At 43.0% G+C, this 23,021-nt stretch overlaps 3 protein-coding genes across 3 annotated transcripts; 2 read left to right on the top strand and 1 right to left on the bottom strand.

The window, feature by feature from the left end:
• The first annotated feature begins 1,262 nt into the window (after nt 1-1,262).
• Nucleotides 1,263-6,812, top strand: bcl6ab (BCL6A transcription repressor b). The gene is made up of 9 exons (XM_080861273.1): nt 1,263-1,325; nt 2,840-3,011; nt 3,158-3,379; nt 3,470-4,276; nt 4,382-4,509; nt 4,628-4,795; nt 4,879-5,009; nt 5,129-5,266; nt 5,467-6,812. Exons 1-9 carry the CDS (start codon nt 1,295-1,297, stop codon nt 5,608-5,610), a joined length of 1,941 nt encoding a protein of 646 aa, XP_080717399.1. The 5' UTR covers nt 1,263-1,294; the 3' UTR covers nt 5,611-6,812.
• Nucleotides 6,813-12,770: 5,958 nt separating this feature from the next.
• On the bottom strand, nt 12,771-18,939 carry cmpk (cytidylate kinase). The gene is made up of 6 exons (XM_080861833.1): nt 18,664-18,939; nt 17,325-17,471; nt 16,698-16,850; nt 16,273-16,349; nt 15,910-16,006; nt 12,771-13,295 (listed from the first exon to the last, which is right to left on the bottom strand). Exons 1-6 carry the CDS (start codon nt 18,805-18,807, stop codon nt 13,254-13,256), a joined length of 660 nt encoding a protein of 219 aa, XP_080717959.1. The 5' UTR covers nt 18,808-18,939; the 3' UTR covers nt 12,771-13,253.
• A 121-nt stretch (nt 18,940-19,060) lies between these two features.
• fam78ba (family with sequence similarity 78 member Ba) lies at nt 19,061-22,763 on the top strand. The gene is made up of 3 exons (XM_080907686.1): nt 19,061-20,289; nt 20,534-20,813; nt 21,202-22,763. The coding sequence occupies exons 1-3, from the start codon at nt 19,955-19,957 to the stop codon at nt 21,442-21,444; spliced, it is 858 nt and encodes a 285-aa protein (XP_080763812.1). The 5' UTR covers nt 19,061-19,954; the 3' UTR covers nt 21,445-22,763.
• The last annotated feature ends 258 nt before the right edge of the window (nt 22,764-23,021 follow it).

Here is a 23,021-nt window from a genome sequence, read left to right as displayed (position 1 = left end):
GAGTACAACTCAAAGTTCATGCACTATGTTATTTATATAATATCCTTCTCCCTACATCCCAGATGAAGTTTAATGCTCGGGGAGAAATGCGATATTTGTTGGTGTGAACAGGTTAGAAAGCAGATTATTGTGTACATATAATCCCGAGCTCTCACTAATAAGTAAACTATCTCCGCACCTAAAGGAGGACAAAAACAATAACAAATATCTGGTACAAGGAAGCAGATAATGAGTTGCAGATTGCACTGAGTTAATCGGGGGTGAGCCATTAGTGAAGTGCATGTGCATCTAGGAACATGCCATAAACTTTACCGCAGTCTGTTCATAATTTTCATACCGTGACGTTAATATCTTCAGACTTTCAAAACAGTTCAGGACCTATTCAGGAACTTTGTTGCACAATAATTATCAATTAGTTCAAGATCTGTTGACTCATCGATTAGTCCCCGGGGTGTTCTGAGTGTAAACCAGATTAAAATGCAGCTGCTGATGGTGAGACAGGAAGTGGTTGGAACACAGACGAGTGTATCTCAGCCTTGTGGAGAGTTGAGGGCTGTACACATGCACATGCATCGCTTTAGACAGCCCATGTGTGACACTAAAGTAGGCCTTTATAGTAGGCAGTGTTTGTGCGATTCTTCACACAAAATGTGTGTATGATGTGAGATCGCGTTTTGGTTATGATCTCTAACACATGAACAAATAATCAGTAGAACTTTTCTACTAGATCAAAAGAAAATGCTTCAGTTTGAAGTGATCTTAATCGAGTTTAACCAGCGATGGAAAGGCATTTTTAGGGCAAGCCGAGTGTGAAATGAAACCCACGTGTTAAAAACAACAACAAAACAAACAAGTAAGCCGCTATTAGCGTTTGAATTATTTGGGTGTGAGATGACATCTAAACTCTTCTTAGGCGTATGGGAGGGTTTTAGAGCTACAGCAGGCGCTCATGTTCCCCTCGGTATTTATAACTCGGTCAGCTGACCTTGTACTTGGACTGATCCACTTCGCGGGGGATGCGAAGTCAGACGGGAAATAAAAAAAACACATTAAAAATTGCGATTTTTGACACGGGCTTTAATAACCCCACAGCTGTGTTTTAATCCCGGCGTTTATTGATCAAATGTCGGTTACTCCCCGCAGTGCTGCGGGCCCACGGCTGAAAGGCCGCCGGCGGCGGAGAGCAGCTCCTCCGCTGCTCGGAGGATGGTACGGCCCTGTGTTGAAATTCCGAGAATTGAGCCGCTCTGTTTCTTAGAACTGGATTCTCAGAACTGGATTCTCAGAACTAGTGATGCACAGAGTTTCGAGGAAACTTTTACAAGGTGACTTTTTTTCCCTTCCTATTTTCTCAGCATTACCCTCAGAAGTGTAGAGAAGTAGCAGATGCTCGTGTGGCTTCCTCGCCTCTATGTCTTTCTTTCTCCTTTAATTTCTGTGCCACTTATTTTCATTATTGCGAAGGTTTTATGGCTCCGTTAGCCAGGAGTGAAGTAAACGATGTGAGCCGTGGTAGCTGTTCAGATGGGATAGTTAGTAAAGACGGTCTTAAACTTTCCTTTTATGTGTTTATTCCAGCTCACGAGGCCTGTTTGTCTTATTGTGTTATTATTTATTATTATTTTAAAAAAGCTGTTTAGTTGATACCACCCTTTCACATGATCGAGGTTACATATCAACCGGGAAACAGTGGCGCAACAGGACCGGTCGGACTAGTTCAGTCAACATCTAGATTTCCTCTGCGTATTTCTTTTGTCGACACTATTTTCACTTGTTTAATTGTGCCCTTCAAACTGAGCCGACTACTTTTTTTGATCTTTGATTCGTAAACCATCAGTTCTAACTCCGCAATCGGTGTTTAAACACAATGAAAACATATTACGAAACTTCGCGACAGCCCTTCGGACATGACAGCTGAGTAGTATTTCCATACTTGACAGGGCTCGCGCTGACCTGCTCGGCTTTAACGCACAGCAGCGAGATTACTCAGCCGCCACTCCTTGAAATCACATCCTACGAAATCATGCCGCCTCGGTTTAGTCTGAAACTGCGAAGGTTTAGAAACAACTGTTTGGGTGGGGTGAGGGGGAGTGAATGTTAATGGGTTAAAGGAGATGAATTGCAGTTAAATCGGGGAACAGGAAACCTCTGTGCGCGCTGGCAACCTAATCTGAGCAGCCGGGACGGAATGTGCTCAACGTCAAACGCGCTCACGGACTGTGGGCTGCCAGCAGATAGTTTGCTGTGTTTGTCCACACGCTGTGCCGCTGCAGCGGAAAGACGAGACGAGTTAAACACTTGCGACACGGACACACTAAGTCACCGGTTTTACTGTTTTATGTTTGCGCTTTATTTCCCGCGGTCAAGATTTGCTGCCACTTGACAGAAGCTTGTGTTGACATTGACCCAGTGAAGCAGTGCGGCTGTTTTCCATAATATGTTGAAATGCTGATTAGAGGTTGTACTCTGTAATATCACCGTCATATAGGCTCAATTATTGTCAGAGCAGGGCTGTAAAGGTTTAGTGAGCCTCCCTTATTTGCGTTTCTCTTTGCAATGGCGCCTCCTTTTGTCCTAACGTTGTTACTGTTTTGGTTTGAAGTTTGTTTTGAAGCTACGTGGCTCATACTGAACAGCAGCAGCATGTTTTGAACCAATTAAAATTTTCTGTCACTCCAGGTTTTTATTTGTGGAATAATTGAAACGTTCATACCAATAAAATCGTGTAACTGTATTTTCACCTTGTTTGTTTGTTTGTTTTTTCTTCCTACATTCAGCCCACAGTGGGTCAGTTGTAGAGTTTTCCATATTGATCACACCCTTTACAACTTTTGCACAGGTTATGACAGCATGGCCACGACTGCAGACGACTGCATTCAGTTCACACGCCATGCAGGCGACGTCCTGCTCAACTTCAACCACCTGCGCAGCAGGAACATCCTCACCGATGTGTCCATACAGGTGGACGGACAGCTTTTCCGAGCTCACAAGGCCATCCTGGTGGCTTGCAGGTATACACTGTCAAAAGATCTGACTCGAGTTCACCAACACAAGACTATATATGTAACTACTATGTCATTATTTATAGTGAATAAGTTGGAATTGGGAAATTTGGTTTCGTAGCTCATACCAAACTATCTCTCTTTCTGTTTTACAGTGGCTTCTTTTATTCCGTGTTCATGGATCCTGAGAATGCAAACCTCAGTGCCATCAGCTTAGACCCCAAAGTAGACCCCAAGGCTTTCTCCATCCTTCTAGATTTCATGTACACATCCTGTCTGAACCTTAACGACACTGTGGTCGTGACCACCCTGAATACAGCCATCTACCTCCAGATGGAACACGTGGCCAACACTTGCCACAGATTCATTAAGTCCAGGTAAAAACCTAAAAAATAAATAAAAGAAAATGCCTTGTCTTGGGGGAAAAACTAAAGAGATCTGACTTAGAGATGAATGTGTTTTTACAGGAGCGTGCAGAGTGAAGAGATACAGAGGAACTCATTACATCTGGCTGAAGAAATCTCTGCTTTAAGGCCCGACTATGTAAACAACTGTACACCAAACATGCCCCTTCCTCACGAGTCCAGAGGCTACATGCCCAGTGTTTTCAGGGGGATCAACACGTCTGGCTCCTATCACGTCTATGGTGACGTCTGTATTGCTGCTGAGAAATTAGAAGGTTCTCCGAACATTAGATGCTCACTAGTACCCACCACCAACATGGCTCACAATGAGTCCAATGCCATTATCTCCCACTCACTCCCATCCCATGTCGGTTACCTCCCCAGTATCATCCGCCCGGCAGTAGCTCACAGCAGCTTTCAAGGACCTGTTCCTCCAATGGAGGAAGACAGCATTCAGCACCCACAAACCAACTGTGTAAGAACGTCCCCAGGCTTTAGCAAAGGTGTCATTTGCAGCCCCCAGAGCCCCCTTAGATCTGACTGCCAGCCAAACTCACCCACTGAGTCGAGCAGCAGCAGAAATGCAAGCATGAGCCTCAAGTGGCAATCAGACTGCCCCAAAGATATGAAGGCCCGCAACTGGAAGAAGTACAAGTTCATCGTTATGAACCAGACTTCGGATGGGAATGAAAAGGAGGCTCAAGGAAACAACGCTAATGCTACCGGCGCCATGTCCCCTACACCAAGCCCTGGCAAGAGCAGTGAGGCAGGAGGACACAGCGATGCCCAGGCAGAAGAAGGAGCTGGTGACCATCAAGAAGAAAGTCCCAGGTCTCAGAGTGTGGACAGCACAAGCTGCAGCAGTGTCAGGTAAAAGTGCAGCTCACAGACAGATCTAATGTGAAATCAGCGCTTTATGACGTTAAGGAGCTTAAAGTAACTTCATACTAATGTTGCTCGTCTTCCTCATTGCAGCAACAACAGATGCTCCACATGTGGCTGCGACAGCCCTCAGTGTATGGAAGCAGGCCACCTGTCTCCTGACTCATACAGCAAAGATGACTCCACCAAGCTACACTCGGATTATTCCACCTCCAGCTGTGGTAAGAGGAACGCACAAATATTAAACTGTTAGCTTGTCTTTAAGCTCTAAGAAGCCTTTTGATCTGATTTTGTGTCATTGTTAGTCACATTTTCATTTATTTCTACTTCTTTTTGCAGAAAACAACAGTTACATCTGCAACGGGTGCGACTCAAAGTTCTCAGACGAAGATTCTCTCAAAGAGCACATGGCCCAGGTCCACAGCGACAAGCCATACAAGTGTGACTGCTGCCAGGCTGCCTTCCGCTACAAGGGCAACCTGGCCAGCCATAAGACTGTTCACACAGGTAAGAGTCACTGCAGGCTCTGCCTCATTTTCAGAACTCAAGGAAGGGAGTTGTTGTATTCACCTGCTTTCCTTAACCTCCAGGTGCAAAGCCATACCACTGCAACATCTGCGGAGCTCAGTTTAACCGGCCAGCCAATCTCAAGACTCATACTCGTATCCACTCTGGAGAAAAGCCATACAAGTGCGAAACGTGTGGGTCCCGATTCGTCCAGGTGAGGAGAAGAACCCCCCCCCCCCCCCCCCCCCCCCCCAAAAAAAAAAACACCTTCTCATCTTTAGGAAAAATTTCAAGTGTACCCTCATTATTAACATTAGTCATTTTCTCCCGCAGGTGGCCCACCTTCGTGCACATGTGTTAATTCACACGGGGGAGAAACCGTACCCTTGTGAGATCTGCGGAACGCACTTCCGTCACCTTCAGACACTCAAGAGCCACATGCGCATTCATACAGGAGAGAAGCCTTATCATGTAAGCTTCCTAATCACCCTCCCCTCTTTATCCAACGTGTCTGCTGGCTAAAAACAGAGTAATCCCATCATGCCGGTGATCCATATGCCTGTCAATAGTTATAATTCCTGACTGGTAATCCTCGAAAGAGCTAGCTGATCTGAGCTGTCCATTTATAAACAGGGATTCTAAATAATGCTTTTATTTCTCCTTTACTTTAGTGTGAAAAATGTGACCTCCACTTCAGACACAAGAGTCAGCTGAGGCTTCACCTGCGACAGAAGCACGGGGCCGTCACTAACACCAAGGCTCAGTATCGCAGGTCTCCTGGCAACATCCTTACAGGCCTGGCGAACTCCTGCTGAGCGTGCTGCAGACCTTCATCTCCCCCCCCCCCAAAAAAAACCCCAACTTTTTTCTTTCACCAGCCGGCATGCCGTCAAAAATTCTATTTTTTTTCTAAACACAACCAGGAATTTGTGTTGCCCTTTACGTATTTGTACGTGATGCACATACTTTATGTAAGTTCTTTGTGAATGTTTAACGACAGAATGTACTTTTTTTTTTTTATGTGAATTTAAAATTTCTTTTTTGGCAAATCATTCAACACAGTGTCTGAATTGAAGGACAGCTCTCCTTTTCGTACACATTGAGAATCACTGTTACACTTGTGCTTCAGCTGTAGATATGACTTCGCCCGTTAATGTGGTCTTTTGCAGTCTTACGCTGTTATTTGTTTGTTTGCCAAGGCTTGCCTGTAAATAAGATAATATATATATTTTAAGATTGCCATCTGCTGGCAGAGTACGAATATATTTACATTTTTCTTAATGCAGTAAGCTTTACTGACTGTCAGTAACACCAGGAATTGTTGTTTTGTTGTGTCATAGGTTGTGGTACTTATTGCAATAAGCATAGCTCGTCAGTCATTTAAGCAAATGTTTTTATTGTATTGTACAGTTTCCCCTTTTCATTTCTGGTTTAATGTTGTTGTTTTGCACATGCACATGATGCTGTAATTCATATATTTTCTTACTTTTATTCACGTATTTCTACTTAACATGTCAAAAAAGCTTGTTAAAATCAGTTCTCAGCACTTGCATTCTTATTTATATATTTTTTTTTATTTTTCTTGGCTGAATTCTTTTGCATTTGGTTCTGCATTGATCCGTTTTTCTCAGCAGGATCATTAAACTTTGATAATCTTTTTACCTTGTGTGTCATAGTTCAATCTGACTAACCAGTTGAATCATTAGTGCCTTACAGTCACACGTTTCTGCTAGCTGCTTTCTCTGACTGCCCATTAAGGCATTTTACTGTCAACAATACGACTGCTGCAGTGAACTGCTTCTGTGATGCATTTCCCGTTTCGCATTTGGTACTTTGCCCTGTTATTATGTGAAAGCATGTCAAGGTACTGTTTTTTTTGAAAGCTTCTGTTCTGTAATGTGTAGCTCTTTAAATGCAGACACCAGGCCTCAAGCTAAAACACTCAGGAATATTAGTAATATGTAAGCAAATGTCTGTAACTACAGATTTTATTACAAACACAAAAATAAAATGTTTATTATATAGCACACAATGCAGCATTTGTTTTCATTATTTTTAAGAAACATGATTCAAGCAATGAGTCATCCCAGCATTTAAAATTCATAACTGAATATTGTAGACATGGGAAATGTAGAGTATATATCAAACCTCATCTCTGGCTCTTACTTAGTCTTTGTTGTCAGCTTATATTTGTTTTAAAAAAAATTAGTGACGGAGGGAATCAGTTCCTATGAAGACCAATAATGCAATGGCTAAATGAAATGCTGAGATATGTATGTACATTTGAAGGTACATATTCTTCTTACTGACAGAGACGCACATGCTTTGATTACTACATCAGTTCAGTAAAAGATAAACAATTAAAAGACAAAGCTCCAGAAATATCACAGGACAAACGCTGCCAGCACCCTTTTCTATGTTTTTACTCAGTTAGTGAAATTCCAAACAATAACACAAACTAGTTTCTTTTTTTCTTTTCTTTTATTTACTTCATCAGCTTTTCTTTATGACATATTAAAACAGACATATTATGAAAATTGCACTTCACCGAGCATATACTGTGATGTTTGGCGCCACCTGCTGGTTTATTAGGATGGAAACGAGGAGCTGTGGCTTGTCTACAAACTACATCCAGTCAGATACATACACTGTTGGACAATGACACTTTTTTAAAAAATGTTTTGCATCTGTTCACTGTCACAAAGGTGGCATATAATTTTAAATAAAAGTGTAGACTTTCATCTTTAATCCAAGGGGTCTAATCAGGAATTACTATGAGGTGCCGTAAGGGACATTATTACTGAAACGCTCTCACACACACAACTGAAATTTTAGCTCTCACACACACTACTGAAATTTTAGCTCTCACACACACTACTGAAACGCTCTCACACACACTACTGAAACGCTCTCACACACACAACTGAAACGCTCTCACACACACTACTGAAACGCTCTCACACACACCACTGAAACCAGAGGCATTTCTGCTGAACAGGAAGTTGTTTCCTGACAAGGAAACTGATGGAAAAAGTGGTATATTTCAAAACACTACAAGGATTTCTACTCAGCAACCTGCTAGTACAGCAGTCCCCAACCTTTTTTGCGCCACGTAAACAATATAAGAAATAAAAAAACGATAAATACCATGAAAACCATAAATAGAAATGTGTTCGAATTTTTGTGGAGGAATAAAACCCATTACATAGAAAGATCTCAGCTTGTGAAGGGATACAATAAAGGTGGTATCAAAACTCCAGAATTGGAATTTATGGTTGGCACCCTTAGAATTAAATGGTTAAAATCTTGTCTGTCACAGCCAGACTCTACTTAGCTCCACATCCCATGATTCTTGTTTAATAAAATAGTATACAGGATTAGACTTTATTTTGAAATGTGATTTTGTGGCAAATAAAATCCCCATAAAGATATCAAACTTTCCAAAACAGACGTTGCATTTTTGGGAAAATGAGATTTACCCACAACTTCTCCCCATAATTCAACCTTATGGAATAATAGGGTAATAACACTTAATCAAAAATCAATTTTCAAGAGTGACTGGTTTGAACAAAAATATTATATTCATAACAGATTTGTTGGATGATAACGGTGTCATTCTAAGTTACACAGACTTTTCAGAAAAATATTGTCTAAACTGTTCTCAAAGAGAATATAACAAATTTTGTGAACTGGTCCCACTGCCTCTGCTTCATTTGATTAAAATTTTTATGATATACAATAATTTCTCATCAGTGCTCCCAAATTTATTGCTAGGGCAATGTCAGCTGTTTGATAAAAATGCAATAAGAAATTTGTTAGTAGTTTCTTCAAAGACAAAATATTTCATAGTTACAACAGAATGGTTACATGGCATGGTTCTAATTTAGTTACACTGGATAAAGCATACTAAAAATTTATGAAATAGCCTATTCTACCTAAAGTTAAAGAAACACACTTTAAACAAAACTAATACTGTGGCAGAATTTCTAAAAAAAGAGATTTGGCTTTGAGGTGGATCAGTGTTCTTTTTGTACTGATGAAAATGAAACCCTAGAACATCTTTTTTTTTTCCTATGCCCTATCACACAATGTATTTGGTGCAACTTAAAAAATTGGATTTCCCTAAATATTAATGATGTGCCACTGTTTGAATTACATCATAATTTTTTTATATGGATCATCTAGCATTGGATGTCTCAGACATTATTAACATCATCATACTTTTGAGTAAATATCATATCCATTGTGCTAAATGGAGGAACGCTAAGCCTTCTCTCCCTGGTTTTATTGATGATTTTAAGATATTTTTCTTTGCTAAAAAAGACAAAAAACACATATGCCAAAAAAAAAAACCAGGATAATGCACGTCTCCCGCTATTCAAAATTTTGACTTATGCTGAGGCTAATATATTGTTAAGTAATGCAGCTGTCTCACTAAGGTCCAGAATCGATTTGTTCCACGATTCGATTCAATTCGATTCGATTTGATTATGGGGAATTTTGACAGTCAGAAATATTATAATTCAGATCAGTACATTTACATATTTTTGTATTTAAAAAAAGGAAGCTGACACACGCAAGACTTTATCAAAGGTGTGAGCATCACAGCAGATGCCTTTGTGCCAAAGTAGCTGAAGATAAAACACATAAAAACATGAAGGTGGTTTTCCTGGCCTGGGATTTTATAAAAAATATTCTGCAGTACATCAAAAACGAAAGAAAACCATATGAACGTTACCTCTGACGTTACAGCGGTTTTATTAGAGACACGGCTAACGTTTTGCATTTTGCATAATTTTAAAAAGTTTAAATTTATTCAGTATTGAACGGCAGAAATTAGGTTTTCTTTTCGGAAGTATGTAAAATGGAAAAAAAAAACAGCGGCCGACTGCGCTGTAAACAACAGTAGACTTGTGCATAACAAGCAAGCGAATAATACAGAAAACAGATTTTTAGACGGGAAACTGTTCTTGAAGTACAGAGAGAGAGAAAGAGAGAGAGAGGGCTGTGCATGACGTGCGATTTTATCGTGGTGGAAGCAAAACAGTGAGGGAATTCATGACGATGTTTATGTGAAGCGCAGTTTGGATCTTCTTTTGCTGCTGGTTCAGTCAATATTGTTTGGAGAGAGATAAAACTAACAGCTTTAGAATCGGCGCAAAAACGGGGTGAAAACAAAGCGCGGACCTGCCGACAGATCAGAGTCAGCGAGCTGTCGGCTTTCAGCCCCGACCGTGTCCGTGCTGTCGGGTGAGAAAGGCGACATCTCACTGATTCTGATCCGCGCTGTGTGTTTACGTCTTTGTGCAGAAGCCGTACCTGCTCTCATTTACTGTCTTAGCTGTTTGGTGGTTGTTGAAATTTTGTGAGGTTTCACCAGAGATTCTGGCATTTCGGGTAAAATAAATTTATATTAAAAAATCGATTCAGGATTTTAATGAATCGATTTCACGTTATCCAAGCCAGAATCGATTTTAATCAATAAATCGATTATAAAAACCCACCCCTAACTAACAGGTTGCTGAGTAGACATCTGTGTAGTGGTTTGTTTGAAATCTAACACTTTTTCCTTCAGTTTCCTTGTCAAGAATTAACTTCCTGTTCAACTGAAATGCCTTCCTGTTTAACTGAAATGCCTTCCTGTTCAACTGAAACACCTTCCTGTTCAACTGAAATGCCTTCCTGTTCAACTGAAATGACTTGGTTTTTCAGTAGTGTGTGTGAGAGCGTTTCAGTTGTGTGTGTGTGAGAGCGTTTCAGTAGTGTGTGTGAGAGCTAAAATTTCAGTAGTGTGTGTGAGAGCGTTTCAGTTGTGTGTGTGAGAGCGTTTCAGTAGTGTGTGTGAGAGCGTTTCAGTAGTGTGTGTGAGAGCTAAAATTTCAGTAGTGTGTGTGAGAGCGTTTCAGTTGTGTGTGTGAGAGCTAAAATTTCAGTAGTGTGTGTGAGAGCGTTTCAGTTGTGTGTGTGAGAGCGTTTCAGTTGTGTGTGTGAGAGCGTTTCAGTAGTGTGTGTGAGAGCTAAAATTTCAGTAGTGTGTGTGAGAGCGTTTCAGTTGTGTGTGTGAGAGCGTTTCAGTAGTGTGTGTGAGAGCGTTTCAGTTGTGTGTGTGAGAGCGTTTCAGTTGTGTGTGTGAGAGCTAAAATTTCAGTCGTGTGTGTGAGAGCGTTTCAGTCGTGTGTGTGAGAGCGTTTCAGTTGTGTGTGTGAGAGTGTTTCAGTAGTGTGTGTGAGAGCTAAAATTTCAGTCGTGTGTGTGAGAGCGTTTCAGTAGTGTGTGTGAGAGCTAAAATTTCAGTAGTGTGTGTGAGAGCGTTTCAGTTGTGTGTGTGAGAGCGTTTCAGTTGTGTGTGTGAGAGCGTTTCAGTCGTGTGTGTGAGAGCGTTTCAGTTGTGTGTGTGAGAGTGTTTCAGTAGTGTGTGTGAGAGCTAAAATTTCAGTCGTGTGTGTGAGAGCGTTTCAGTAGTGTGTGTGAGAGCTAAAATTTCAGTAGTGTGTGTGAGAGCGTTTCAGTAGTGTGTGTGAGAGCGTTTCAGTTGTGTGTGTGAGAGCGTTTCAGTCGTGTGTGTGAGAGCGTTTCAGTTGTGTGTGTGAGAGTGTTTCAGTAGTGTGTGTGAGAGCTAAAATTTCAGTCGTGTGTGTGAGAGCGTTTCAGTAGTGTGAGTGAGAGCTAAAATTTCAGTAGTGTGTGTGAGAGCGTTTCAGTAATAATGTCCCTTACGGCACCTCATAAATTACAGCCACATTCAGAGGCTTAAAATTAACTGGAGGTGCAGTTTCCTGGCCTGGTGACGCCAGTTTCATGATTATTCCATGCATTTGGTATCTTTTAATTGAAACTCACAATATGATGAATGTCAAAAAGAAATGTTGATTAAAGTGAACGACGCTGTAATTGGGCGTATTTAACCAAGTCAAGAACACTCTTGAGGAGATGAGTGTATCAGTGTCGAGGTCTACAATCATGAGGAACCTTCACGGATGTAAATACAGAGGGTTTACAGTGAGGCTGAAACTACTGGTTACACTCAAGAACAAGAAAGCCAGATTAGACTTTTCCAGAAAACATCAGAGAATCTTTGGACAGATGAAACCAAGATGAACTTGTACCAGAATGATGGGAAGAGAGACGTGTGGAGAAGGGGAGAAACGGCTCATCTGATCTGAAGCTCACCTCATTATATGTGGAGGCAGTATTGTGACATGCGGATGAATGGCTGCCAGTGGAACCGGCTCACTAGTGTTTATGATGATGTGACTGCTGATAGAAGCAGCAGGATGAAAAACAAAGTGTTCAGGGCTATACTCTCTGCGCAGATTCAGACAAATATTGTATAGACAACACTATTGTGTGAGCTGCCAGGGACCATTTTGGTTAATTCTTTCAAACTCACCAGGCAGCGTTTGAAATGGATGATGACTCAGAAGCATTCTGCCAAAGTAACTCAAAGAGTTTCTTAAGGTAAAGAAATCAGATATTCTTCAATGGTCAAGTCAGTCACCTGATTTTCAACCCAGCAGATGATGTTTAAGGACAAACTCGCAATCAAGCAGTAACTGAAGGCAGCTGCAGCAAAGGCCTTGGAGAGGGTCTCAAGGGGAAAACATATTTATCCATTTGTTCTACAGTATTTTCATCCAAGTACTAAAAACAATTCTTGTATTTAAAACTATGTGCTTTACTTTGGACCCGGCATTTCAGTCACATATTGATTGGTTTTAAAATCCACTGCGGTGTCGACAGAGGTAACACAAAAGAGACGGCACTTTTAAAAGAACTTACAAACGTACACAGCGCATACTTAACTTCACCTAATCTTCATTTTCACTATCACTAATCCCAGCTCGCATAGGCGTGATGACGCGCATTCTGGAATAATAATGTGGGCATTCATCGCCAAATTGAAGCTTATCACAGGAACATGTAGCAGATACTGACACACGGCACAAAAGCGAGTGTTCATGCTGTAGTGCTGTCCAGTAAACATGAGATGGATGTTGTATTCATTTTATTTGGATGGCAGAGAGGCTATATGTGGTTCAGTACAGACTTAACTCCTTCCTTGTCATCAGATCAAACATTTTTTATCAAGAGCGAGATAGCTTCTATCAATGCCCCTGAAAACATTTGTCATACGTACAGTTTTTCTTAGACTTTCAGTGCTGCGAGTGCCTTTGACAAAAGAAGTGTGTCTCTAAGCTGAGGCCTCAGACTATGAGGAAAGACTACACTGTGAGCTCTTCTGAATAATAACTAGTTCATCACAGGTAGCCGCTTGCCATTGCTACCTCCACATTCATACACATTTTACATCCTCACAAATAAACAGTACAGCGTTTACAAAGTCAAAATTAACCAAATGTAAAAAGTCATATGAATGAACATATAAACTTATTATAGTGTAAATGCAGTTGATAAAAAGAAATATAAAAGATAAATGAATGTTGGCAGTTGGCGAAACTCAACCCTCTTTGTCTAGGATGGCTTTCACATCAGCGAACACCTGGAATAGACAAAAAGCAACGTGTTAGAAAGCCTGAACTACTGGAAGAGCTGCAGGTGAAGCTTATCTCGCCGTCCGTGGCTATGTATTACTGTTTTTAAATGACAGGTGCAACAAAAACTCAATAAAAACTGGAAATCCAGTAAAGGTCGCCTCTTTGACATGCCTGAGCGGCTGTTCCGAATACTTCAATCAATCAATCAATCTTTATTTATAAAGCACTTTTCATACAGAAATGCAGCACAAAGTGCTTTACATGGTTAAAAGCAGCCCACCCCATCCCGCCCTCCATTTCACTCCCCACACTCTCATTAACATAAGCGGTCATGGATACACGCCCCCCCCCCACACACACACATTTACACTCGAAAAGTAAAATTGGGCAAAATTAGGCTGGGCACACATGAGCCAGGTGAGGAAACACTATAACAGGGAGCCGTCTGCACCGGGAGCTGGTCACAGACCGCAGCCTCCAGGCTGGGCACACAGCAGGAGGGAGGCAAAGAAGCCCCCCAGCCAGGCTGAGAAGAGCCACAGCAGCCACGGTCGATCACAACCCCGGTGCAGAGAGCCCCCTCCGAGGAAACACTGGAGATATGACCTAATAATAGTATATACAGAATAAAAAGATAAAATACAATAAATATTATGTAGAACCTAATTTAATAATATAAATAGATTAACAGGATAACATAGAATAAATAAACGCTAAGTAAAAGCTAAATTAAAAAGGTGGGTCTTGAGCCTGTTCTTAAAAACATGTACGTTCTCTGCGGCCCTGAGCTCCTCCGGCAGGCTGTTCCACAGACGAGGACCATACCACTGAAAAGCTGCCTCTCCGTGAGTATGTGTCCTGACTTTAGGAACAATCAAAAGGCCAGTACCAGAGGACCTCAGGGTCCACGAGGGTTCGTATGGTAAAAGCAGATCTGAGAGATAAGAAGGCCCGAGACCATTAAGACATTTAAAAACCAATAAAAGAACTTTAAAATCGATCCTGAAACACACGGGGAGCCAATGGAGCAATTCTAAAACCGGTGTAATGTGGGCCCGCCCTCTGGTCTTCGTCAGCACACGAGCTGCAGAGTTTTGCAAGAGTTGTAAAGTTGAAATATTCTTCTTAGGAAGACCAGAGAGCAGGGCATTACAGTAATCAATGCGACTGGTAATAAAAGCATGCATCAGCATCTCCATGTTGGCCCGAGAGAGAATAGGCGGGACTCTGGCTATATTCTTTAGATGATAAAATCCAATTTTGGTTACATGTTTAATATGTGGGATAAAACCAAGCTCAGAGTCGGAAATAACACCCAGGTTTTTCACTTGTAGTGAAGGACATAGTGAAAATGCCTGTAATTTAGACTCTCTGAGCCTCAGGACCGACGATTAAAACTTCAGTTTTGTCCTGGTTAAGCTGTAAAAAGTTTTCTGCCATCCAAGATTTTATATCTAGAATACAGTTAAAAAGGGCATCCATTGGTCTGGTGTCATCAGGAGACACGTAGATGTACAACATCAGCGTAACTGTGGAAGTTCACTCCATGCCTTCTGATGACACCGCCAAGAGGGAGCATATACAAATTAAAAAGTACAGGGCCTAAAACCGACCCTTGGGGCACACCACAAGTCATTTTATGGGCACTTTTGTGTCTGCGATGAGTGCTGGATGTCCGTCAAGTGTGTCCGAGTGGCAGATAAAAGTGGATGATGTCACATGGGTAACAAATCTTTGGATGCAGTAAATGACAGACATGCCAGGTAAACCCAGGACAGGTGGCCAGTCTGTCAAAGGGCTAATGTATATTCAAATAATTCTAAAAAAAAATTTAGTTATTAAAAAAAACCCCTAAAATGTCTTAAACTCTCTGATTAGTGTGACTCAGATTTGGGTTTGTAGCATGAGAAATAACAAATAACTTGCTCCAGCACTTTTTTCTTCTTCCACTTTTAAAAGTGGAAAAAGGTCATTTTGTGCGCATGGACACGGGTACACCAAAACACTGTTTGGAAATTTGTGCGTGCGTGAAAAAAGTGTAAGATTTGTGTCTAGGGAAATGAATTAGTAGACTAAAGGTCATGACTATTTCATGAACTGCTGCGAGACGGTGTTAAATGTTTACGACAGGAGAATAGAAAACGCTGGGATGAAAGATTCCTCCTCTGAAAAGTTGAGTGAGAAGTGATGAGATAAGCTCTCATCACCAGCGATGATTTTCTCTGGGAAACTTTGGGCCCAATGTGAAACTGCAGAAGAGGCCTTATCTAAAAATAGTGATGCAGAGGTGCACAAGGAAATGAGCCTGAAAGGGAGATTGGTGGATTTACTGAACATCACAACCACCATATGATGGCAGCCTTGGCACGAAAACCTGTCAAAATACCTGTTTGGGCAAACTACCAGTTCCCCCCGACAATCCCAACAGCATTCGATCTAAAATGTGAAAAATTACAACTTGAAAACATCCTGGGTGCATGATGGGGGACTGAATCTACAAGTAGCATTCTTCACATAATCTCTCTCATATATCAGGGCTTGTTTGCCTTAACTGGTCTTAACTGGCCTCTATGGGAGGCATTCCTGAATGTTTTCCTGCAGCCGACGCTGTTTACTCACCTCATCCACTGAGCGAGAAGCATCTATAGTGTGCACCTTGCCTTGTTTCTCATACAGATCAATGATTGGTCGTGTAGACTGCAGGTAGGTTTGGATTCTGCAATGAAGAAAAATATGGCATGTTATCGGGGTCAGATGACACAAGGGACTCCAAGCAGACATAAATTAGGTCAAAAACATTTGTGCAGGTATCCACCAGTAAGTTAAATGGGGCAGACAAATCTATAATGATCAGACATGCATGTTTTTCCTATAGAGGGGAAAAAACGAACACAGGAAATGGACGACTCAGTGGTATATTATTAAATTAAAACAGATTAAAGGTCTGACTCCAGATATTAGTTCCTCAGTAGAGAACTGCACCTTTTCTCCAGGCTCTCCCTGTTGTCATCTGTTCGCCCACTGCTCTTTCCTCTTTCTAGACATCTGTTGATGCAAACCTGCAGACAGAAGAGTCAAAATCAGTGCAAAATAACTCGCAAAACATCAGCTCAGCACAGCAGAACCACATTTCCACCAAAAGTACTTTTAAGAACTTTTAATTCCAGGATGTTTTTTCCCCACTGAAATCTAAAAACTTAAGATGATTTGCCAGATGTAAGAACATGCTCTTTTTACACTTTAGTTTTGTGGGTGACTACACAACAATTTGACATCACTCTACTTCAGCAGGTGGTAGCAATACAGAAGATGAGAATGAAGCAAATAAATGTTAAATGATTTCTCTGTATCCTCATTTAAACAGCAATCCCTGCTGTGAAATGGACAATAAAAGGTCCATGACTTACCTCATTGCTGCAGTCAAAGAAAAGCACAAATTTAACATCAGCTTTTCCATCCATGACACTATTCCACCCCTGAAGGTTGTCCTCGTTTCGGGGGAAACCATCGATGAGAAACCGGAACTTATTCTCGTTTTCCTTCATCGTCGCTTCCATGGCCTAACAAAACGGGAAGAACAAACAGGAAATATTTTGCATTTGAGATTTTTTTTTTTGCATCTGTAACAGTTCATATCATGATGCTGACATACTTAAAATTAAAATTAGTCTCTCAGTGCAGCAAACAGACCACAGTCATCCAAGAAAGTGATTCTGAAACACTACCAGTAAACTCTAGCAGAAGGTATCTAACATACAACTACAATACATTTTTGTCTCTTTAGTTTAGAAAAACAAAGCAGTATAACCTGAATGATAAACAGAAAGAAATCATTCACATTACATTCAAATGACTAAAATGTCAGAATCAAAGTCGGGGTTTTGGAGAAAAATGTAAATATTAAAAGTTAAAACTCAGTTTTGTAGAATTTTTTTTGTTTGAACAAATAGTGTAAAAGTGTAGTTGAAAACAGGTCTGACCTGCAGGATCTCTTTCCAGGCGAACCAGATTTACAACCTGTATTGAATACACACCTTCCTGAGTAAGTTGATGGTGATTTCCACTGGGACGATTTTGCCCTCTTTGATGTAGTTGGCAATGAGCTGTCCAAACTCTGACTCTTCTCTGGCTCGCTCTTCCCTGAGTAAATCCCCAGCTGACAAATGGGTGTAGCCATAACTCTAAGAAACACACAAATTTCTAAATTGAATCAAGTAACAGTGATGAGAATCGAAAACTATTTTCCAGGTGTGTACATTTCTGTGAACACTGCGACAGCCTTTACAGACAGCATAAATCTTTCTAACTCACAGGCTGAGCAGAAAAAAAGAGTCAGTCCTGAATGAAAGGAGCCTCTATGCCTCTAGCTGCCACAAGGCCCGATCGCTGCACTTGAAGCATGGCAGCCAACACCCAGTAACATCCGTGAACAAGGGTAGCTATAAAGTCTCTCTCTCAAAGAAGCTGTGTCTGCCAAACACACATCAAAGAATCCACGGCGGCCCCCAGTAGAGCTGCAGCTTCAGGAGCTTCAGACAAACATCAAAGCAGCAGCCTCATTACGAGTCCTGGCTTTGCTTTGCTGACTTTCAGGATGATCTGATGAAATAAATAAAATAACTTTTTGTTCTGGCCCGACTGAACAAATAAATTATGGGTTAAAGAAAACTTCCAGTAATATACAACAGCCTCTTTCCCCCAATACTTTGATTCTTTTAAAAAATGTTTTCTTACTACATTCCTGACAACAGATATTACTGACATGTGTTGACGTGTGCCTTGCCTTATCAGCAGGATGGGGTGATTAGTTCCTTGTCCAATACCTGTCTATGTCTATGTCATTATTTGTTTCTGATCGTTCAAAGTCAAGGCTAGTGTGGCCAAGTGCACTCCAGACTCGCACTGACATTACATAACCCCATCTGCACAGATAGGATGACAGCACTGAAGAAAAGTCAATACACTATCTCCTGTTTGTTCTACGTAAACAGGTATTATTTAGCCCATTCATCCAGTCGCAGGACTCCACAAATACCTTATTCTTTGCTGCTCTCACTCAATTGTGAAGAATTATTCTCATCGAGTCTCCTTGAAGAAATAAATATATTAAAATATAGCTCCTGCTTCTCTTTCGGCACTTAATCTGGATATCCTGTGAGGTGAACAAGCTAGCTGCCTGGCTAACGCACAGGTTCGTTTTAGAGGACAACCGGAAGTGACAGAAAACTGGGATACTATCCTATAATAAAAGATCCTACTGAAGTCGCAACAATAAAAAAAAAAGAGGCATATCCCCCTGAACCACATTTGCACCACGTCATTCACAACCCTGCTCGATGAAGAGGGCCGTTTTCATTGCCCTTTCTCTCATACCTCCACGATTTTGGAGCACTGAGTTCCTTTGCCGGCGCCAGGCCCGCCCAGCACGAATACAACCTGCGGCTTCATCACCAGCGACACCCGGTACAGCAAACTCGGGACCTTCTGCGACAAGTTACCGAACAAACGGCCGATCATAAACTAGCGCCACCGGCTGCGGGTACGACCCGGCGACGTATGGATATATAATGATAGTATTAATAAGCCGAGCTGGCCGGTGTATGCGTGTCAGTGAGAGTTGATGTCAAACGACACTACTTCCGCTATCGAGCAAATCCACCAATGGCGTCCCACTCTAGCGTGACGCATGCTCGTAGACACGCCCGCGTGCACTTGTTATTTTTTTTTCAATGCAGAGGTCGGGTGACGCCCCTCCCTCCTCTACCTCCACACAGCATCAGCACCTCGAAACCGAACAACTCGACCCTCCGCGGGAAGAGGATGCTCTCCGGCCCGTGAGGCTGAGCGGCAACAACGAGATCGATAGCCTGACGGTATAGTCGCTGTTTCCCCGCCTGCACGTTTATGCCGCCTCGCTGCCTCCATTCATATTGCACCATTCATGCATCCCCAAGAATGGAAACTCGCTGCGAGGAAAGGGAAAAAAAAGAGAAACATTAAAATAACCCTCTGCGGCCCCGGTGGCTCGCTTTCGTAAGACATCGTCCTCGCTCGTTTTTTACTGAAGCTTCCTTTTCATGGCGGGCTTAAAGTGATGAGGACCCCCGATTCTGGCTTGTGAGGGCGCCTCGCGAATGTAGGGCTAGTACGGGAAAAGCCGAGCAAACAAAAGGCATCCAGACCCCCTCCTCCTCTGACGCACCTGGCTGCCCTGTCGCCACTTGACATGACAGCGCAGAGCCGGGAGCAGAGCAGCAGGATCAAGGGGCACCGACGTGCGGCCGGACGTGCGGACACGACGGGGAACACAGGAGCCTGCGGACGCTCGGCGGAGAGGCAGCAGCAGCAGCCCAGGGGAGGCCGGATTGCAGTTTCTGGGGACGAGCGCCAAGGGCAGTGCGGCAGTCAGCAGGCAGACCGGGGGGAGGAGGCTGCGAAGATCTGCGATACTTCCCCCCAAGTCAACACTGCTGTCTCACCTCCATATCATCCTAAAGATATTATGGTGGAAGTTTTCATTTTTCATCAATGGTGACTGTTGCTTATTCCCCTAGCTTTTTTTCTTCTTCTTCTCGCCCCTTTCTTCCTTTATCCAATCAGTGATTATGTGCAATTAAAGGATTAGATCTGCTCTTGAGGCAAGGGTGGAACCCTGAGGGGACTGATGTGCATACTGGCCAGGTATCATCGGCTCCCGTCTTCTCTGGCTTTGCTCATTCTGCTTGTCGCCTGCACTATGGGCTGTATTCAGAGCATCGCATGCAAGCCCCGCATCAGACGGGAGAACATTGTAGTGTATGAGGTGTCCGCCTCTATTGACCAGTGTCCCACCATCATTGAGGAGAACTCACCGATTGTGCTCCGCTACAAGACACCTTACTTCAGGGCCTCAGCGGGAGTCGTGATGCCACCAGTGCCCCGCAACGAAACCTGGGTGGTGGGCTGGATCCAAGCTTGCACCCAGATGGAGTTCTACAATACCTATGGCGATATTGGCATGTAAGTGTGTAGAAGACGCCATCAAACCTCTCTTGCTTACTGTGGGCCTCTAAGGTGTGCATGTGATTCTCTCACACACACACATCTAGACCAAAACCCTGTACCTGGCACTGCCACACACACACACACACACACACACACACACACACACACACACACACACACACACACACACACACACACACACACAAACAAAGTCTCTCATCCTCTGCTTCTCTGTGTCCTCTTTTGTCCGCTGCTGCAGGTCCAGCTGGGAGTTACCAGAACTGCGAGAGGGTCGGGTCAAGGCCATCAGTGACTCGGATGGTGTCAGCTACCCCTGGTACGGCAACACCACAGAGACGGTCACCCTCACCGGCCCTACATCCAAACCGTCCCGTCTGACGGTCAGCATGAACGACAACTTCTACCCCAGTGTGACCTGGGCTGTCCCCATCAGCAACAGCAACACACCCATGCTGACCCACATCACCAGGGACCAGAGTTTCATCACCTGGTTGGTGGCCATGAACTCTGTCACGAAGGTAGGCCCGAAACACAGCGATCCTGCCTTTGGCCCACATCACGATAAGATGGGGGGAGGGGGGAGAAAAACAGCCGTATATCTTCAGAAACCACTCTCCCATTTCACACTGGCTATGATGTAATCACTTTCTCCTGCACTTTCCCAGTCTGGTGTAAAGTTACAAAATATCTCATCATTACCTTCAACTCTCCTGATGTAGCAGCGGCATCAGAAGTCAGTCCAGCACAACATGTGAATCAGGATGTGTTGTCTTTTGAAAGAGATATTTTATTAAAGAACACGAGGAAAGCACAGCTGTTTTAGTTTTGTGTCAGCAGCTTGGTCTTAAAAGATCATCAGCAAGCACATCGACCATATTAACACGGTGGCTCTGTCTCCTCTTCCAGGAGCGTATAGTGTTGCAGACGGTGCGGTGGCGGATGCGGGTGGATATCGCCGTGGATCCAGACATGCCGCTGGGCTCTCGGGCCTCACTGGTGGGCCGCCCCTACCAGGAGCAACCGCACATCCTCAACTACCAGGAACCCATCCCTCCCAACGCGCTGGGGAGGCCGAACGCCAACGATGCCCAAGTGCTAATGTGGAGGCCGCGGAGAGGGGCGCCGCTCGTCGTCATACCGCCAAAATAAGAGAGTGAAATGTTTGCACACACAAAAATATGATTGTTCCCTTTTGGAAAAAAAATAAGTGGAGGGGGGTGTAAATGGATAGGAAAGTAAGCCCAATGGTTGGCCCCCCCCTCCACCCCTCCGTGGCTTCTTCTTCCTGAATGATTCAAATGGACTATCGCAATTAGCCGGTACGGATATTACATCTGGGATCTGACGTAGCACAAGAAGTCCACAGCAAACTATTTGTCAAGGACCTGGAGCTGCATCAAAGCTTGTTTGAACCCCCTCACATGCTTTGGACTGGAATATAGAGTTATGCCTGCCTTTTAGCTGAGAAGGAAAAGCTGTTTTTAGATGTATCGCAGAGGTATTAGACCACAACAAGAACTGCATCCTGCATCCTTATGTAGACCCTATTGCATGAGAATGAGAGGAACACACAAAAAAAACCTCTCCTTGGAGAACTTTCGAATAGCATTTGTTTTGTATAACTTGTTACCTGAAGACATTTTGATTGAAAAGTCAGCCAAAAAGAAAACAAAAAATACAGAGGGCTGGTAAACCTCATCAGTGCCAACAAAGGCCTTCAGCAATCTCAGTATTAAAGGATGTATACAGATCATTTAAAAGAGACAAAGTATTATACAAATCTTTTTAGGTGAAGAATAAACTCGTACATCGACCAGATTGTAACAACAGCACCCACTTGGCATAAAAGTCTGGGAGAAGAGAAAAAAAAACAGCCTGCTGTAGTTTTCACTTGAGTTCTGCTAATACACCAAACGTACGCACCCAGCATAGTTTCTTGCCTCAGTTGTGCAGCTGATGCTGTTTTGTTTTTTGTTTTGTTTGTTTTGGATGGGTGTCAGATTTGTCAGAGGGATGAGCCAGATCTGTTGCTACCTTAAATAAATAATGTCAGCTATGCGTTCAATAAGTGCAGCGTAAATGACTTGGAGCAGTGCCGGACAACAGATTTGAAACAAGAAGGCGATAGCAGTCGGCACATATATCACAGGTGGAGCGAGGCCAAACTGTCCCGAGGCTACATTTGATGTTGCACTACAATCCAGGGAATAGAAATGTACCCGTGATGGTTTTGCCGGTGTGAAACTAAGCCAGACACCATTTTAAAAATGGGTTTTATTTGGATCCGTGCCAGCGCTGCTTCTGTGACGTCATACTGATTATTTGTCCGGCAGATTTCTGCAGATAAACACGCAGATGAAGACTTTCACTGCGTCGTGGCCACGGCCCGTCCTGGGCCTCCGTCCAGGTCCCTGCCTGCCACTCTGCACAAGTCACATGACTCATCTTCCATCTGTGCTTCTCTCCAGGTTCACGCCTCACCTTCCCATATGCCCGCTCTCTTTTCTCCCCTGGCTGCACACCTCATACACGCAGGCTAGGGCCATACCGAAGTCACAAATCCTTTCTGAGATCCACAACTATGCAAACATTGTCTGTGTCTGGAGTAAAACTGCTGGAAACACTGCAAAATTAACAGGAAAATAGGCTAAATGAGTTCTCCCACCAACGCCCTGCCATCTTATTTTATGCTGCTTTTATCTGCTGGGATCAATGTTGAATAAAAA

The sequence above is a fragment of the Rhamphochromis sp. 'chilingali' genome (genome assembly GCF_963969265.1).
Source record: "Rhamphochromis sp. 'chilingali' genome assembly, chromosome: 16".
Lineage (NCBI taxonomy): Eukaryota > Metazoa > Chordata > Actinopteri > Cichliformes > Cichlidae > Rhamphochromis > Rhamphochromis sp. 'chilingali'.
This window is presented reverse-complemented; position numbering and strand designations above follow the sequence as displayed.

What these genes read in the sequence shown, in the direction of transcription:
- bcl6ab (XM_080861273.1), top strand. Translation starts at nt 1,295, where the DNA reads ATGCACAGAGTTTCGAGGAAACTTTTACAAG. An exon ending in CACAGATTCATTAAGTCCAG is followed by an intron (nt 3,380 to 3,469) that starts GTAAAAACCTAA and finishes GTGTTTTTACAG; the next exon opens with GAGCGTGCAGAGTGAAGAGA. An exon ending in CCATAAGACTGTTCACACAG is followed by an intron (nt 4,796 to 4,878) that starts GTAAGAGTCACT and finishes CTTAACCTCCAG; the next exon opens with GTGCAAAGCCATACCACTGC.
- fam78ba (XM_080907686.1), top strand. Translation starts at nt 19,955, where the DNA reads ATGTGCATACTGGCCAGGTATCATCGGCTCCCGTCTTCTCTGGCTTTG. An exon ending in ACCTATGGCGATATTGGCAT is followed by an intron (nt 20,290 to 20,533) that starts GTAAGTGTGTAG and finishes CCGCTGCTGCAG; the next exon opens with GTCCAGCTGGGAGTTACCAG. An exon ending in CCATGAACTCTGTCACGAAG is followed by an intron (nt 20,814 to 21,201) that starts GTAGGCCCGAAA and finishes CTCCTCTTCCAG; the next exon opens with GAGCGTATAGTGTTGCAGAC.
- cmpk (XM_080861833.1), bottom strand. Translation starts at nt 18,807, where the DNA reads ATGATCGGCCGTTTGTTCGGTAACTTGTCGCAGAAGGTCCCGAGTTTG. An exon ending in AGTGCTCCAAAATCGTGGAG is followed by an intron (nt 17,472 to 18,663) that starts GTATGAGAGAAA and finishes TGTGTTTCTTAG; the next exon opens with AGTTATGGCTACACCCATTT. An exon ending in CTTCTCGCTCAGTGGATGAG is followed by an intron (nt 13,296 to 15,909) that starts GTGAGTAAACAG and finishes TGTCTATTCCAG; the next exon opens with GTGTTCGCTGATGTGAAAGC.